The following is a 14165-nucleotide window of genomic DNA, read 5'->3' on the forward strand; positions in this document are numbered from 1 at the left end:
AAGCCAGAAAGAGTTCCTGGCGTGGATTCAGGTGTAACGGTTTGGGCTGGGAACGTGCATGTCAGATTGTCACTGGCGCTCTTTGATTTATTGACACAAAGCCAGCCAGAAATACGGTGATGGAATGATTGAGGTTGTAACTGATGATTCATTCCATTTGTGCACAGGGTCATTACGAAGTTGGTGCTGTGTTTCAAAGGGGGCTTTAGTTAAGTTCTGGAGGCTCTGCGTGGAGCTCTACCAGGTGGCAAGATAATGAAAGGAGGCTGGGGCATAATTTCCCTGATTGAAAGTCCCACAAAAATACCCTCCTCTGCAGGGGTGTTGTAACGCTATCCAGGGGCCCTGCAACCTTCTATAAAGTTCAGTTATGCAAAAGGAAAGAAAAGAAAATGAGAAAATGTCCTCTTTCAATCCATGCTGGATTCTTGAGCCGTGCAAAACGCCCAGGGGTGATGCAGGAAGGCAGGGTGGTCATCTCACGGGCGTCGGGGCGTCTGGTGGACTTTGGGCATCTTGGTCCCCTCCAACAATGCTGGAGCAATGTCTGGGCGTCTGGGTCCAATCTGGGTCCTCATCATAGGGATGCAGAGGCTCGACCAAGGCACAAGGCGTTCTGGCAAAAGCTCACCTGTTAAGAGAAGAGATAACAAAGACGGCAGCGATTGCACAGAACAAATTGATAGATAACATTTGCACATAAGGTATAGTCCTAGCAAACATTAATTCAAAAGGGTATGCTTGGCAGGAAACTTCGCAAGGGGTTAACGGTTCTGTTCCTTGGGTTAAGTTTTGCCAGCTGAGTTTTTAAAAGTCTTTGTTTCTGCGCACTATTTTTTTTCAGAGCTTTTGCGGCCTGTAAACCATGTTGCAAATTTCAGTTTTCATCTGCCAAGTTTGCTAGTGTCCAATGTGTTCCCTTGCTTCTGGCAAAGTTTCAGATTCCTCAAAATTCCTATGTTATGCTGCGGCACCTTTTTCAGAGTAAAATTGCACCTTAAAAAGAAAAACTTGACAAAGTTCACAGAAAGCATTCACTTGCTTTTTTAAGAAAGTCACTTTCCAGGTTAGTGCTTGGGGCAAGGGGTGGGTAACCTTTGGCCTTCTGGGTTTATGTCGCTTGACTGTAAATCCAGACAGTGTGGGGTTCAGGGAAGCTGGCTGGGGAGAATGCAGCATTTTCCTCTTGGGATAGCAGCCAAGACATAACGCTCTGAAGCTGCTTCGGGGGGGGGGGCTGATGTCCCGTTACTTGCATGAATGAATTTTAAGAAACAGTCTGTTCACTTGCTTTTTAAGAAGCCATGCTGTGCTAGCTGCAACAGTCTTTTAGCAAGAACAGAGATGAGAAGAAATCATTTTTGAGAAATCTTATTGTTCCCAGCCTGTGGGGGTGGGGCCTGTGGGCATTCCATTTCCCAATGACCCTCTTGCCTGCAGATGGCGCACTGGTTTCTTCCCTAGGCGTCTTCTGCCCCTCCCGTGGACACCCTCCGGGATTACCGTATTTTTCGTCCCATAGGACGCTCCGTCCCATAGGACGCACCTAGTTTTTTGGGGGGGAAATAAAGGGGAAAAAAATTTCCTTTATTTCCCCCCCAAAAGCAGGTCGGGGGAACCTAACCAGGTCGAGGAACAGCGGGATGGCGGCGCTGCACCTCCCTGGTGTCCCCCGAGCTTGTGGGGCTGGCCGATGTCTGCCCGGAGCGAGGGGCGCTCTGCTTCAGGGCGCCCCGCCCACCGGGCGGCAGGCTGCTATCCGGTGTGGGGAGCCCTGCGGGGAACTCCCGCAGGGCTCCAACACGCTGCGGATGTCTGAACTGCGCGCGGGGCGCTCTGCTTCAGGGCGCCCCACCCGCCGGGAGGCAGGCTGCTATCCACAGCGTGGGGAGCCCTGTGGGGATCTCCCGCAGGGCTGCCTAGGCTGCGGATGTGTTCCCGAAGCACCAGGCGCTCTGCTTTCAGGGCGCCCAACGCTCCGGGAAGCAGGCTGCTACCCGCAGCCTAGACATCCCTGTGGGACCTCCCGCAGGGCTGCCTAGGCTGCGGATGTCTTCCTGAAGCCTGGAGAGCAAGAGGGGTCGGTGGGCACCGACCCCTCTCGCTCTCCACACTTCAGCGAAAGCCTGCATTCGCCCCATAGGACGCACCCAGATTTCCCCTTCATTTTTGGAGGGGGAAAGGTGCGTCCTATAGGGCGAAAAATACGGTAAGTCTTTGTCTCTGGCCTTCTGGCTGTTTGAAGACAAACCCCTAATTATTTTGGCCGGGTCCTCTTCGAAAGAAGGATTCTGATTTAGGGTGCTTGGAGGTCTGTGGTCCTGGGCGTCGGATGACTCCAGGGGGTCGTACACTCGGTGGGGCGGGGCCATCAAAATGGAGTTTTAGCTGCCTCAATTGCAACATCAGTATTGTCCGCTGCCCTGAGGGCATGTATCTTGCGGATTTCCTCAATGGTCAGTATTGTAATCCTTGGGCTTTTTCAATCCCTTGGGTTTAATTGTCTCTTTTTTTTAACAGTTCTGTCCCATGCGGCTCTCAAAGCCTTCTGCTCTGTTTCTTTCTGTCTGCCAATTCACATCCTTGCATTGTGCAGCTTCTAGAACTGAAGCCACATCCAGCTCACTCTTTTGGACTGCTTGTCCACTTCACCTTCTGAATTCTTCATTCTCCATATCACCTTCTTCCTCTTTCCTTCCTCAGTCTCTTTGCTTTTGGGGGTTGGGTAGGGGGAACCTCATTTAGCCCTGGTGCAGTTGCTGCATAGGGTGGAGGGGGCTAATTATTCCTCCTTCCTCTTCTGGGTCTGGCAAGACTGCTGTTTTTTCTAACTTGTACTTGCTGCCATACTGGGCACAGTTTTGGCTTGTGCTAATCACAGTTCTATTTTTCCTAAGCCATGGGGGACGGTCAGGAACTTCACATAAGTGTTGGAGTCTATTTTTCATCAGGTTTTTAAATCCCCAATCTTCTCCCTTTGTGGCATCTTTCCAGTTTGTTCAGGAAACATCGCAGGGGGGTCGTGGGAGTTGTTTTACTGCTTTTTCTCCATGACCCTGGGACCCTGGAACACTTGGACACTGGGATACTGGGACACTCAGCCCTCCTAGTTATTTTTTCACTCAGTCACAGGCCAGACGTTGCTTTCAGCGTCTCACACACTCAAAACATTCACTGGAGTGTCCCCACACGCACATTCAGAAAAACCCATGCACCTCCCCCAATCCTTTTTTACCATAACCAACCGGCAGCGCTTAGACTTCAACCGGGGCCCAGCAGCACCTTTACTGCTTCTTCTGGGCAAAACCAAAACCAGTGGCACTTCTTCTACCCTGCTGGCGGAGCTGATCAAACTCTCTTTGGTCCCACCTAACCATGTGGAGCTTACCTTTTTCCTCGAGGTACCTTCTTTCTGCACGGCCGTTGCTTTTTCTCCGGTCCTTGCAGTGTGTCCACTCAGGAACGGGTGGCAATTCCTCCCACGAACTTGGCAGGATGTGCACTGGAACTGCTGACAGGAACCGAGCTGTTCACTGCAGGGACGCCTTGAACCCACATCCCTTATCCTCAGGGAATCTGTTTTTCCTGGCCAATGCACCAAGAAATTGTAGCCTTATGAGGCTTTGCCCTCGGGTGGGAAAAATATTGCGCCTGGGAAAGGGAAGTGGGAGTCAAAAGACACTCAAGGAATAGTTTCGGAGAAAAGGCTTTTATTTCTACCATCCATGAACTGGTAGAAGAAGCAAGTGTGATAACTCACAAAAAAGCATGCACCAAGTTCACAGTCATGTGCACAAGCATATATACCCCTTTCTAGTTCCCTCCCCCTTTCTCCAGAGTCCTGCCCCATGAGTTCCTCTGAGCATGAACAGAAAGCTGTCTTGGGACTATTTTGGACTCTTCCCAGGAAAGGGGAATGAGAGTAGTTCAGCATGTCCAAACATGTCCAAGAAGTTGCAACTAGAATGAGATAAGAGTCAGTCTCAGGCCTGCTATGAACAGAGCCTATTCATTAGCCTTTAAAAGTAACATTTTGCCTTTTGCACAGCATCTTGTGATAGAGCAGAGGAGAGCAGAGAAAAGCTGTTTTGGATTTTTAGAAGACAAAAGGAGTTTTGGACAGTTTTGAGGCTTGGTGTGATTATTGAAGCCTGGGGTGATTTCACAGACAGGATTTGGGTATCCTGTCCCTTCAAAGTCTTTCAAAGCCCTCCTGAAAACTACTTTCCCCAGGAAGCTTTTGGAACCCTCCCTCTTAGTCTCAGTACCATATTTCCCTGTATTTGAAAGAATCACATATAATTTCTGTTTACCTCTGCCTCAATCTCCTCCACTTCCTTTGTGATTTTCCTTCTGTCTACATATATTTTAACTGCAAGCCTCTTGTGGTCCGGACCTGCCAAACCGGCGTCCTGGAAAAGCACCATGTACATAGATGACACCAAGCAATAATTTTAAGCAACACTTCAAAAGTGTCAGAATAGTTTTTATTTATTAGACAATAGCTACAGTACACCCTAAACCTAAATATAATATCTGAAATATTGGGAAGAAAGCATGAGGGCACTGGAGGTTAGCCTAACACAGTATAAATGTACTTATGAAAATTGCACATTATACTTAACTAGAAAGGACGCTGTAAAATAGCACAACTTAAAACAGAAAGCAACACAAAATTTAAAATAAATATGAAGAATATGAAGTTACTGATTCTTGGGAAAGGAAGCTCTTGCCAACTTTACAAGCTCTGCATATCAGAATTTTTTCCCCCAGGTCGTTGCTTTCCTCTTGATAAAGATACAGACTTAAGACAATAAATTATTTCCTAATGTGAAAATCTAAGCAAAATGCAGGACAGACCATTTCTAAAACACATACACAAACCAGATTGTCCATGGTAATTTAACAAAAGCAGTCTAGCGTTCTCAAGGTGCTGCAAAATTTTCCAGGGTTCTACAGTATTTTTTACACCCGCTTTCCACCTTACAATTTACTTGTTTCCCTTCCTTAATGAAAATGGCAGTGTAAGTATCCCAAAAATGCATGAGAGGCTTCGGCACCCTGTGCTGGCACTGCAAACAGGTGGATTTGAAACCATCCTGGGTGAGAATTCTTATCAGAGCACTCTGGTGCCTAAATGCCATGTGAAAGCAAGCTGCCCTTGGACTACATGATGTAAAATGGAAACAACACGGCATCCAATCATCTTTGGTCATTCTGTTTTAGAGCACACACTGGTTTCATCATATTTATGGTAATCATGTAAATCTGCAACATGAGCTACAACCTCTGGGTGAGAGCTTCTGCTGAAATTGATCTCTATATACAGGTATCTGCCCTTTGCAACACCAAGTACTTCTTTCAGTTTTTATCAAGAGAGATCTCTGGCTCTGTAATAGCACGGATAACACACCTCTGAACGCATGTACCAAAACATAAGTCCCTAAAGCATCTTATTGTGTAAGCCTCCAATCTGAGCCTCCTTTGTGACAAGGCAGTAATCTTACTAAGGCAACTCCACATATGGAAATTCCTCCATCAATGTCAATTCCACACAGGTATGCACAGCGGTGCCATGCATCACCAGGGATTCATAATTCATTTTGTCCATGCAGAGCAAATAACACAGATAAAGGGTTGTCATACTTTCTCAGAGCAGCAGCCAAGTCGATGAAGTGACTAGGCGAGTCAATAGTGTCTCTCCTACACATGGTGGAGAGCATGAGCAACAGTGACCTGATATTCCCATCCAACCACACATTTGCCCTGTCTCCAATAGCAGCAACCATTCATGTGGGAGCACAGTGTTTGAACGGGGCCTTATGTATGCAACGAGAAATGCATCAGGCCAGTTCCCAAACAAATATTTGAGATTTGATTATGGAATCAGAGGCAATCTCCTCTTTCTCTCCCCACCATGCATAGAATCAACTCTTGTCTATGTGGGCTCCAGGAGCTGGCTTCATCAACAGAATGGAGGAGTTCAATGAGGCTTACACCACATTTAAGGAGGCTCACTCCAAGGAAGTGGGTACAGGGAAAGAGCAAAATTAAAATTAAAATGTAAAACCTAAGGACCAATTCATCTTCAGGGAAATGTAACATTATCGTGCAAACATATACAAGTACTGTATGATAGGGAAAGAACTATTCATCCACAAAAGCCTCCATTGTTTTCTACGCAGAAATTGTAGGCTAATCGTGTATTCATCATCCATTATGAGCTCTCTGGCCTCACACGTTCGGGTCAACTCTGATCAAGCATCTATCATGTCCAGCAATGTTGACAGGTGGAGCTCACAAGTCATTTCTTCTTCTTTGTTAGCCCTGATTAGTTGTTTCAAATAGGCAAATCTTTGTGACACAGAGGTATCTGTGTCTCTCAATTCTGTCCAACTTGCAGCCTGAAGAGCAAAAGAGAAAATTGTTAATACAGTATAAAATGTTTTTTTGAGAAAGCCAACAGTTTAGCAGCACACCCAACCTGCCCCCTAACCAGAAGCACTTAATCTAACAGCCCAGAATAACCACATTCATTCACACACATGTTGCTGTAGGACACGCCAAATTGCTGAGGACACTAAAAGGCCATAGGAAACAATTATAAATTTAAACCCTGCTTAGATGTTCCTTCATAGAGCGGTGCCTACTTTTTTGGGGAGGGGGTGTAGCAATTCAAGTTCAGGGGAGGCATCAGGGTCATTCAAGGGCCCCCTCCAAGGAGTGGTTCTGCCTCTAGTTCTCCTGGGCTGGGAAATAGTGTCCAAGAGGCAGGAAGAATTGTAGGTTTGATCCCATCTCAAAGTCGAGGCTGGTTGCCCTCTTGCCTCTCTCCAGAAGTGGCACAACCGTGTGGCACCCGTGGCCTACACTCTCTACAGTGGGGATGGGAAGCTTGTGGCTCTTCACCGTTGCTGGACTCCCAGCAGCCCCAGTCAGCATAATCAATGGGATGGCAGCTCCACTCCAGAAACAACTGGAGGGCCACAGATTCCCCACCCTGATCTACAATGACCATCCCATTCATGCAAAGACTTCCCCTTGTGAAATGAAACGACCCTTCCCTCTCTTTTCCTCACCCCCGCCCCCCCACCGGAGCAGATTTTATCAGCGGCACATGGGGAAAAGAGAGGAAGGAGAAGCTCTCCTGCGCAATACACGGGGCAACTTCACTGGATGCAACCCAAGTTAGTGGAATCGAAATCTCACCAGAATCAATGGGATAAACTGGTGATGACAAAAGTTCCACTGATTCCAAAGTGACTGAAGTTCAACTATGTTTAGATCCAACCCCAAAACATGTGGGCTTTCCAGGAAAACTGATTATAGTAATCAAGTTTTATAGCTTAAATGTACTAACTCAGAGAAAATTAAATCACCATAGAAGCTGAAAGCGCCATCACCACAAAGCCCAGAATCAGGCATATTTGACACCCATACATACCAGCCCCTCCTCTCCAACCACCCCCACCCCCAAAATTATAAATTCAATCAGTTACAGATGCTTCATGTAAATATAATTTATTCCATTCTATTTTTCTAGAGTTTACCTCTGGGCTTCTCAGCACTGGTGTTTTGGCTTGGGGATGGATAATCTGAGGCACAGCCACCAGAGTTTCAGGAAGGTACAGAGGAAGAGAGGGGAAATCCTGGAATGTCTCAGAGTCTTTCACTAACAACTGCTGCAGCTGCTCCTCAAATCTAGGCCAACAAAGGCAAAGGAGAAAAAGAATGGGTAAATGATCATACTCTATCCATTGAAGGAGCTGCTCTGGCTGCTTATATGCTATTGAGACAAGTTCAAGGTGTTTGAACAGACGCAGAAAGCCACTAACCGCTCAGAATTTAGATACGTGAGAAGACTGATGGGGAACGCTCTCCTGCCACCACAAGAGGGGAGAAGGTATTCTCAGCAGAGGCATTCTAATTGTGGAATTCCCTCGCCCCTCAAAATGGCTGGCACTCACCCTTATTAGGTTTTGGCAGCAGCTTCTAGTCAGGACTTTGGGCGAGTCTGACCGCCTGCTATACATATTCATTGCCTATTGTTCTGTGTCTTTATGCCAGAGCTGGTTCCACTGTGACTCAGCACAGAAACTCATAGAGATGAGCAGTAAGGTGGATTCTTTGTTCAGAGAGACAAAACCCAGCAGGAACTCCATGGGCAGAACTAACCCAATGAAGCAGCTGCTAGAACTGAGGATCTGAGCCTCCCACTTCCTCCTAAGGCTCCTCCCCAGCCGGCCGCCTTCCCAACAGTCGCAAGTTCCTTCCAGGAGGGGCTCTCTGTGCCTTTTATTCTGCTACATGTAACACCCTCCTGTTCTTGGGGATGGAGGAGAGGGGAAACAGTGGAACTGGCAGGGGGGCTGGGAATGTTCCAGCTGCAGCCTTGTCTTCCTCCTCAGCTGCCTCACTCTACGTAAACCTCTTGCTCGCTCAGCCTCCAACCCATCTGTCCCCACCTTCTTCCTGTGGCTTATCTTCTGTATCCCACCAACTTCTCCTGGTTCAGAGCCTTGGAGCCACTCGGATGCTTCCTTAGGGGTTCCCCAGCTGTAGCCTCCCACCATTCCTCCCTGTCTAGCCAGACTCTGACTATTTATTTGCTGGTTTTAAATGTCTCCTGTTTTAAAACTCTGATATAGCGTATTGTGGTACAATCATTACTTTTAGTAACAAAGAGTTGGTAGGAAAGTTCAAATAAACAAACATTTTCTTCTTTGTGTAACGGTACGTTTTAAATTTTCAGGGGAAACAAATACTTGTATTTTCCAGTTAAGTTTCCTATCTGTACTCTCCAGAGGTACATGACGCTTGCAATACTGGCTCCAATAAGATCCTGGAGGCAGCTCAACCTTCAACTCACAGGACAGCAGTGCTTTTTTCAGCTGGGGCGCACCAGAACGCAGTTCTGGCACCTCTCAAGTGGGCCCATTACCCCAAAACAGGTCAATGCTCACCCCAACCTGCTTCTGACCTTTACATACTTCTGAGAAGCCCTAAACCAACATTTCAAGTCAAGATGGAAGCTGGCCATTTTTTTTAGATTTAAGACTCCATCTAGCTCCTAGCCATGATTGGTCAAGCTATGGAGCCAATTTGGATTTCCTTTTCTTCAATCTATCTCTCCTGTGTAGGGGCAGCAGCCTTTAAGCTTTCCAGCTAGCCTTCTACAGTTGCACATGTGCACATTTGCCCAAGGGCCCTTCCGAGCTGCCCCTCCTGAGTCAAAGAGAACAAGGGAGGCAGGGAGCATTTGTTTGACCTGCACTGGAACAAACCAACTACGGAGACAGCTTTCCATAGTTTTTAGCATCTTTGTAGGAGGTGAGCATGGCTGCTGACAAACCAGTATCTGTTCAGGGCTGCCCCGAGTCACCTGGCGACCTTCGTGGTGAGCTCCAGCACCTATTTTTCTTGAAAAAATAAAGCACTGCAGGACAGGATACCTAAACTTATGTCTCAGCGCCAAAATGAAACACTCCCAAGAATGAAAAACACCCAATTATGATATTGCCTGTATTCACAAGCTGTGCTACGTACCGTGTACATCTAACTGGCTTAAAAAACCTCAAGCCACAGACCATGGTATCCTCTCAGAGCGCTCTGTGTGTTGGGAGTGGGGGAAGAGGCTGAATGACAGTGGTTTTCTCAAAGCTTTGGGGCCACTTACAGAGATTAAGAATTGTGAACTATTACTCGGCACCATCATGTTAACTTGTGGGTCCCCACAACTTACAAAAAGGAGAAAAACTTTTACCTCCTGCTCTCTGTTTTCTCCTGTTGCAACTTGGCAGACAGGTACTCAGGGAGATGATCCGCTTCTGAAATGGCCTGTGTTAGATCTCCTCCGCTGGAAATACTTAGTTCTTTGTTGTTCACAGTTTGCTGGCTGGCACAATATTCCATTGGAGACAATGCATGAGAATATGGCTTAGCAAAAGACTGAGTTTTTATTTTGGACCTAGGCAATGAAAAATATCAAGCAAAGGGAATTATTTGCTTTTACCAGAATTATGAAATATCAGTAAGTATAACAGCACCTCTACTGGAACTAGACCAAAGTTTCCATCTAGCCCAGCACGCTATTTGCACAAGTGATCAAAACAGCATTAACAAGTTCCATTTAGCTGTATCTTAGATGAATACATGAATCATATATCCAATAGCACATCTTGTGTAAAGTGGGACACAGGTGGCGCTGCGGTCTAAACTACTGAGCCTCTTGGGCTTGCTGATTGGAAGGTCAGAAGTTTGAATCCGCACTACGGGGGTGAGCTCTCTTTGCTCTATCCCAGCTTCTGCCAACCTAGCAGTTCAAAAGCACACCAGTGCAAGTAGATAAATAGGTACTGCTGCAGCTGGAAGGTAAACGGTGTTTCGGTGCACCCTGGCTTCTGTCACGGTGTCCCATTGCAGCAGAAGCAGTTTAGTCATGCTGGCCACATGACCCAGAAAGCTGTCTGCAGACAAACACTGGCTCCTTCGGCCCGAAGCGAGATGAACACCGCATCCCATAGTCGCCTTTGACTGGACTGGACCGTTCTGGGGTCCTTTACCTTTTACTTCTGTAAAGAAGTACTTTCCTGAATCTACTGTCAACCAGTTTCCCTAGATGGCCAAGATCTAGTATAATGACAGCAGACAAAAACCTGTTTTTCCTCATTGTACATAGTTATATAAAACACTATCCTCTCTGCCACTTAGTTGTCTGTAAAACTAAAAAGCTCTAAATATTTTAGCTTTCATTGCAGCGAAGATAGTCCAATTCTTCATTTGTTTAGGTTGGGGTGAGAGTTTGCTCTGGAGGACAGATCTTTATCTGCCCCATCCTTGTTGGCCAACTCATAACATCCTTATGCCAGCATGATTGACAGGTGAGTTGTCCTGCAAAATCCCTCACATGGGGTTCCCAAGCACCTGAATGACTGTTTCCTATTAGCTGCTTGGGAACTGCAGCGCAAAGGGAGTTTTCAGCCCTACTTTTGGGAAGCACAAAGCATTTTTTCTCCTTCCCACCAGCTGATGGGGGAGCAGGGGAGAGAGAAAGAAGCCCTCATTTTGCAGGCATCTACTGCACAGAGAAGTTCTCCTTCATGTAGCAGATGCTGGCAAAATGCTGCAGGAGCAGAATACCTTCCCATCTCCCATCAGCTGATGAATGGTAGAAGCAAACCTTGCTCACTATAAGCTCCCAATTGTTCCTTTGAAGCCCCATCTCTGCCTTCCCCACACCTGATGTCTTGTCTCTACATCAAATGCAACTTGAGTGGCTGTGGGTTTGGGGAAAACAGTCTTGCAGGTCAACTTAGGATCCTGGCAGGCCAGGTTTAGCCCATGGGCTGCAGCTTCCCCATACCTTCCTGATTCTACAATGTCTTTTTCAGATTCTAGCCAGAGCTGCAAATCCACAATGTGCTTCTAAAGACTCTTTCATTTTCCTGTCTGCTCAATGCTGAGGTTCTTGTCTGCACGGGCAGTTTGCACCATATCCACTTTTCCTATTTGTCTATCCCATCCTCTGATGGCTTCAGTGCTGCTTTCAAGTATGCTGTCAGATCATTCTTAGAGGCATAGAATGGCAGAGTTGGAAGTTGCCCGGAGGGTGACAGAGTCCAGCCCCCTGCAGGAAAGCATCCATGAGATAGCCATCCAACCTCTGCTTAAAAACTTAGCCTCCCTTAGAGGGTGGTGGACTCTCCTTCCTTGGAGGTTTTTAAGCAGATGTTTGATGGCCACCTGTCATGGGTGCTTTAGCTGAGATTCCTGCATTGCAGGGGGCTGGACTAGATGATGCTCAGGATCTGTTCCAACTCTACAATTCTGCGTTTCTTTGTTAATTTTGCCTACTTAGCTTCTCTTGCAATCTGACGGATCTGAGGTTACCACCATGCCTCTTGGCTCAAAATATTATTTCAAATGCGACTGGGCGGAGGGGGGGGGCTTTTCGATCTCAGCTGCATAATCTTTTAGGATCCATTTTCAAATCAAAGTTTCAGTGTGTTTAAAAGGGGAATAGACATGTTTAAGAAGTTGAAGCTTTCAAATGAAGGTGTCATCCCACCCCAAGGGCGTCTCTCTCACACAACCTTTCAATTATTGTTTGAAAGACAAACAATAATTATTCAATGCATTATTCAGCACAGCCACATTCAGATGCAACACTGGTCACAAAACATTACTAAACAAACTGGACTGCATGTGGGTGCCTATGGCTTGAACACTCCCTGCTCTGCTCATCTATTCCTCTGAGGCAACAAACACACATGGATTAGCTTAGCAAAAGCTATCATTAAGCAGTCAATGTTTGTTGCAGTTTGTTCAGGCTGTAATCTCACATGAGATCCTATCTAATAAATCAGATGTTGCCAACCTGGCACCTGCAGGCACCAGGGAGCCGGCCGGTAAGGCTTCCAGCGGTGCCCTGGGAAAGTGCTCAGACTGTGAGCTTTCATTTTTGGAAAAAAGGAAGTTTCTAGCCCTCCTAGAAAGTTATGGGGCAAAATGTGCAGGTAACTTCTTAGTGACTTCTGTGACATGAGAGTGCTGTGACTGCCTTCTGGCCTTTTCCTGACACTGAGGAATGCATCCTGTTGTTATTAGACAACAACAGCACCAGCATCTCCAAAATGGGGGCCAGCAGGATGTAGCTGACTTCCCATGGCAAGCATAAGATTGCCAGGGGTGGGGTTCTCTCATTCTGTGCTATGCCGTGCTCCTCCATGGCAGACATCTTGTCCCTGGCACCTCCAGAACACTCTCAAAATTTGAAATGTGCCCACAACTCCAAAAGGGTTGGCAACTCCTGCAATAAACAAACACAGCTCTATGGCCAGTGTTATATCCAAATACAGCTATTCTCACAACCTTCTCAAGATCTAATCAAATGGATCAATCTGATGATATAAAGGTATTGCAAATACTTTCCAATCGCCTTCTGAAAATTTCTCTGCACCTCAGAACCTCAGTTTCTTGCAGCACTAAGATTCAAACACATTCCTGATGATTTACAGAAATGAAATATCCTAAGCTCTACAGAGGAAGCTTGCAGGGAGAGAGGAAGATAGTGGTAACAAAAAGCAGTAACTTCAAATAATTGCCACAAGTACTGATTTCCAAAACTGGGCTTCAGTCCAGCACTCTTGGTGCCAATTAGTTAGTTAAGGGGGTAGAATAACAGAGGTAGGCTGTGAGAGGCGAGAGTGTCAAAAAGGAAAGGGAAGAGGGCAGGGCTGCTAAAAGTCAAAGAAAAGTTAGACAATCTCACCATCCTTCACTTTGCTGGACTTCTTTCTGAGTTTTTAATCTGGCTTCTTCCCATAAAACAGGACGAGTGAATTTTCTCAATTGCTCCTCAGAAAAATATACATATGTCTGTCCATCTTTGCTCACTGCTTCTGTTAGATGCAAGACACACAGAACCCCCACATAAAATCAAAAGTAACATAGATTTTCCAGATTCAACAGAAGTTATCGTGAAATGAGGAACTCTGCCTCAGTCGCTCTAGAATGCAAACACTAAATGTTTGTTTGAACAAAACTGCTACCTTTTCCTTCTGCCCATGCGTTCAGTAACACTCATTCAGTAATTAAATTACTGGTACCAAGGAATAATCTAAAAGATTTGGAAGGGGAAATGACAGAAGGCCACTTGTTGCCACACATTGCAGCTGTAAGTACTCAAATGCAGCTTAGATGATCTATAGTCCCTTCTGCACAATGACACTTTGTTGGGTGTGAAGGCTGTACTTGCTTACAGAGAGCCCCTCAAGCTAGCAGCAACAGGCCACATAACAGAGACATACAAAGACCAGTCGTTGTGGCAATCCCAGATGTTAATTCTGACCACATATTGACTCTGGCAGCACTATGTCTTCGTTCACCTGCTCATCTTCCAATGTGATACATGGTACCATCTACCAACAACACATACAGCTACATAGGGCAAACAGTCCAGTCTCTATGCAAAAGGGTGAAAGGTAAAGGTAAAGGTACCCCTGCCCGTACAGGCCAGTCGTGTCTGACTCTGGGGTTGCGTGCTCATCTCGCTTAAGAGGCCGGGAGCCAGCGCTGTCCGAAGACACTTCCGGGTCACGTGGCCAGCGTGAGGAAGCTGCTCTGGTGAGCCGGCACCAGCGCAGCGCACGGAAACGCCGTTACCT

The 14165-nt window shown here is 46.5% G+C and overlaps 1 protein-coding gene across 3 annotated transcripts in view; it reads right to left on the minus strand.

The window, feature by feature from the left end:
• Window positions 1-4473: 4473 nt before the first annotated feature.
• The window catches only part of MCM3AP (minichromosome maintenance complex component 3 associated protein), a 48720-nt gene continuing 39028 nt past the window's right edge, over window positions 4474-14165 (minus strand). For all 3 annotated transcript variants that reach the window (XM_083625945.1, XM_083625944.1, XM_083625946.1), the window contains exons 26-29: window positions 13271-13400; window positions 9764-9967; window positions 7551-7701; window positions 4474-6404 (exon numbers count right to left, since the gene is read on the minus strand). In XM_083625945.1, the coding sequence (XP_083482071.1) occupies window positions 6258-6404; window positions 7551-7701; window positions 9764-9967; window positions 13271-13400 (632 nt within the window). In that variant the 3' untranslated portion in view covers window positions 4474-6257. The remainder of the gene's footprint in view (window positions 6405-7550; window positions 7702-9763; window positions 9968-13270; window positions 13401-14165) is intronic.

This window comes from Podarcis filfolensis, assembly GCF_964270895.1.
Source record: "Podarcis filfolensis genome assembly, chromosome: 1".
NCBI lineage: Eukaryota > Metazoa > Chordata > Lepidosauria > Squamata > Lacertidae > Podarcis > Podarcis filfolensis.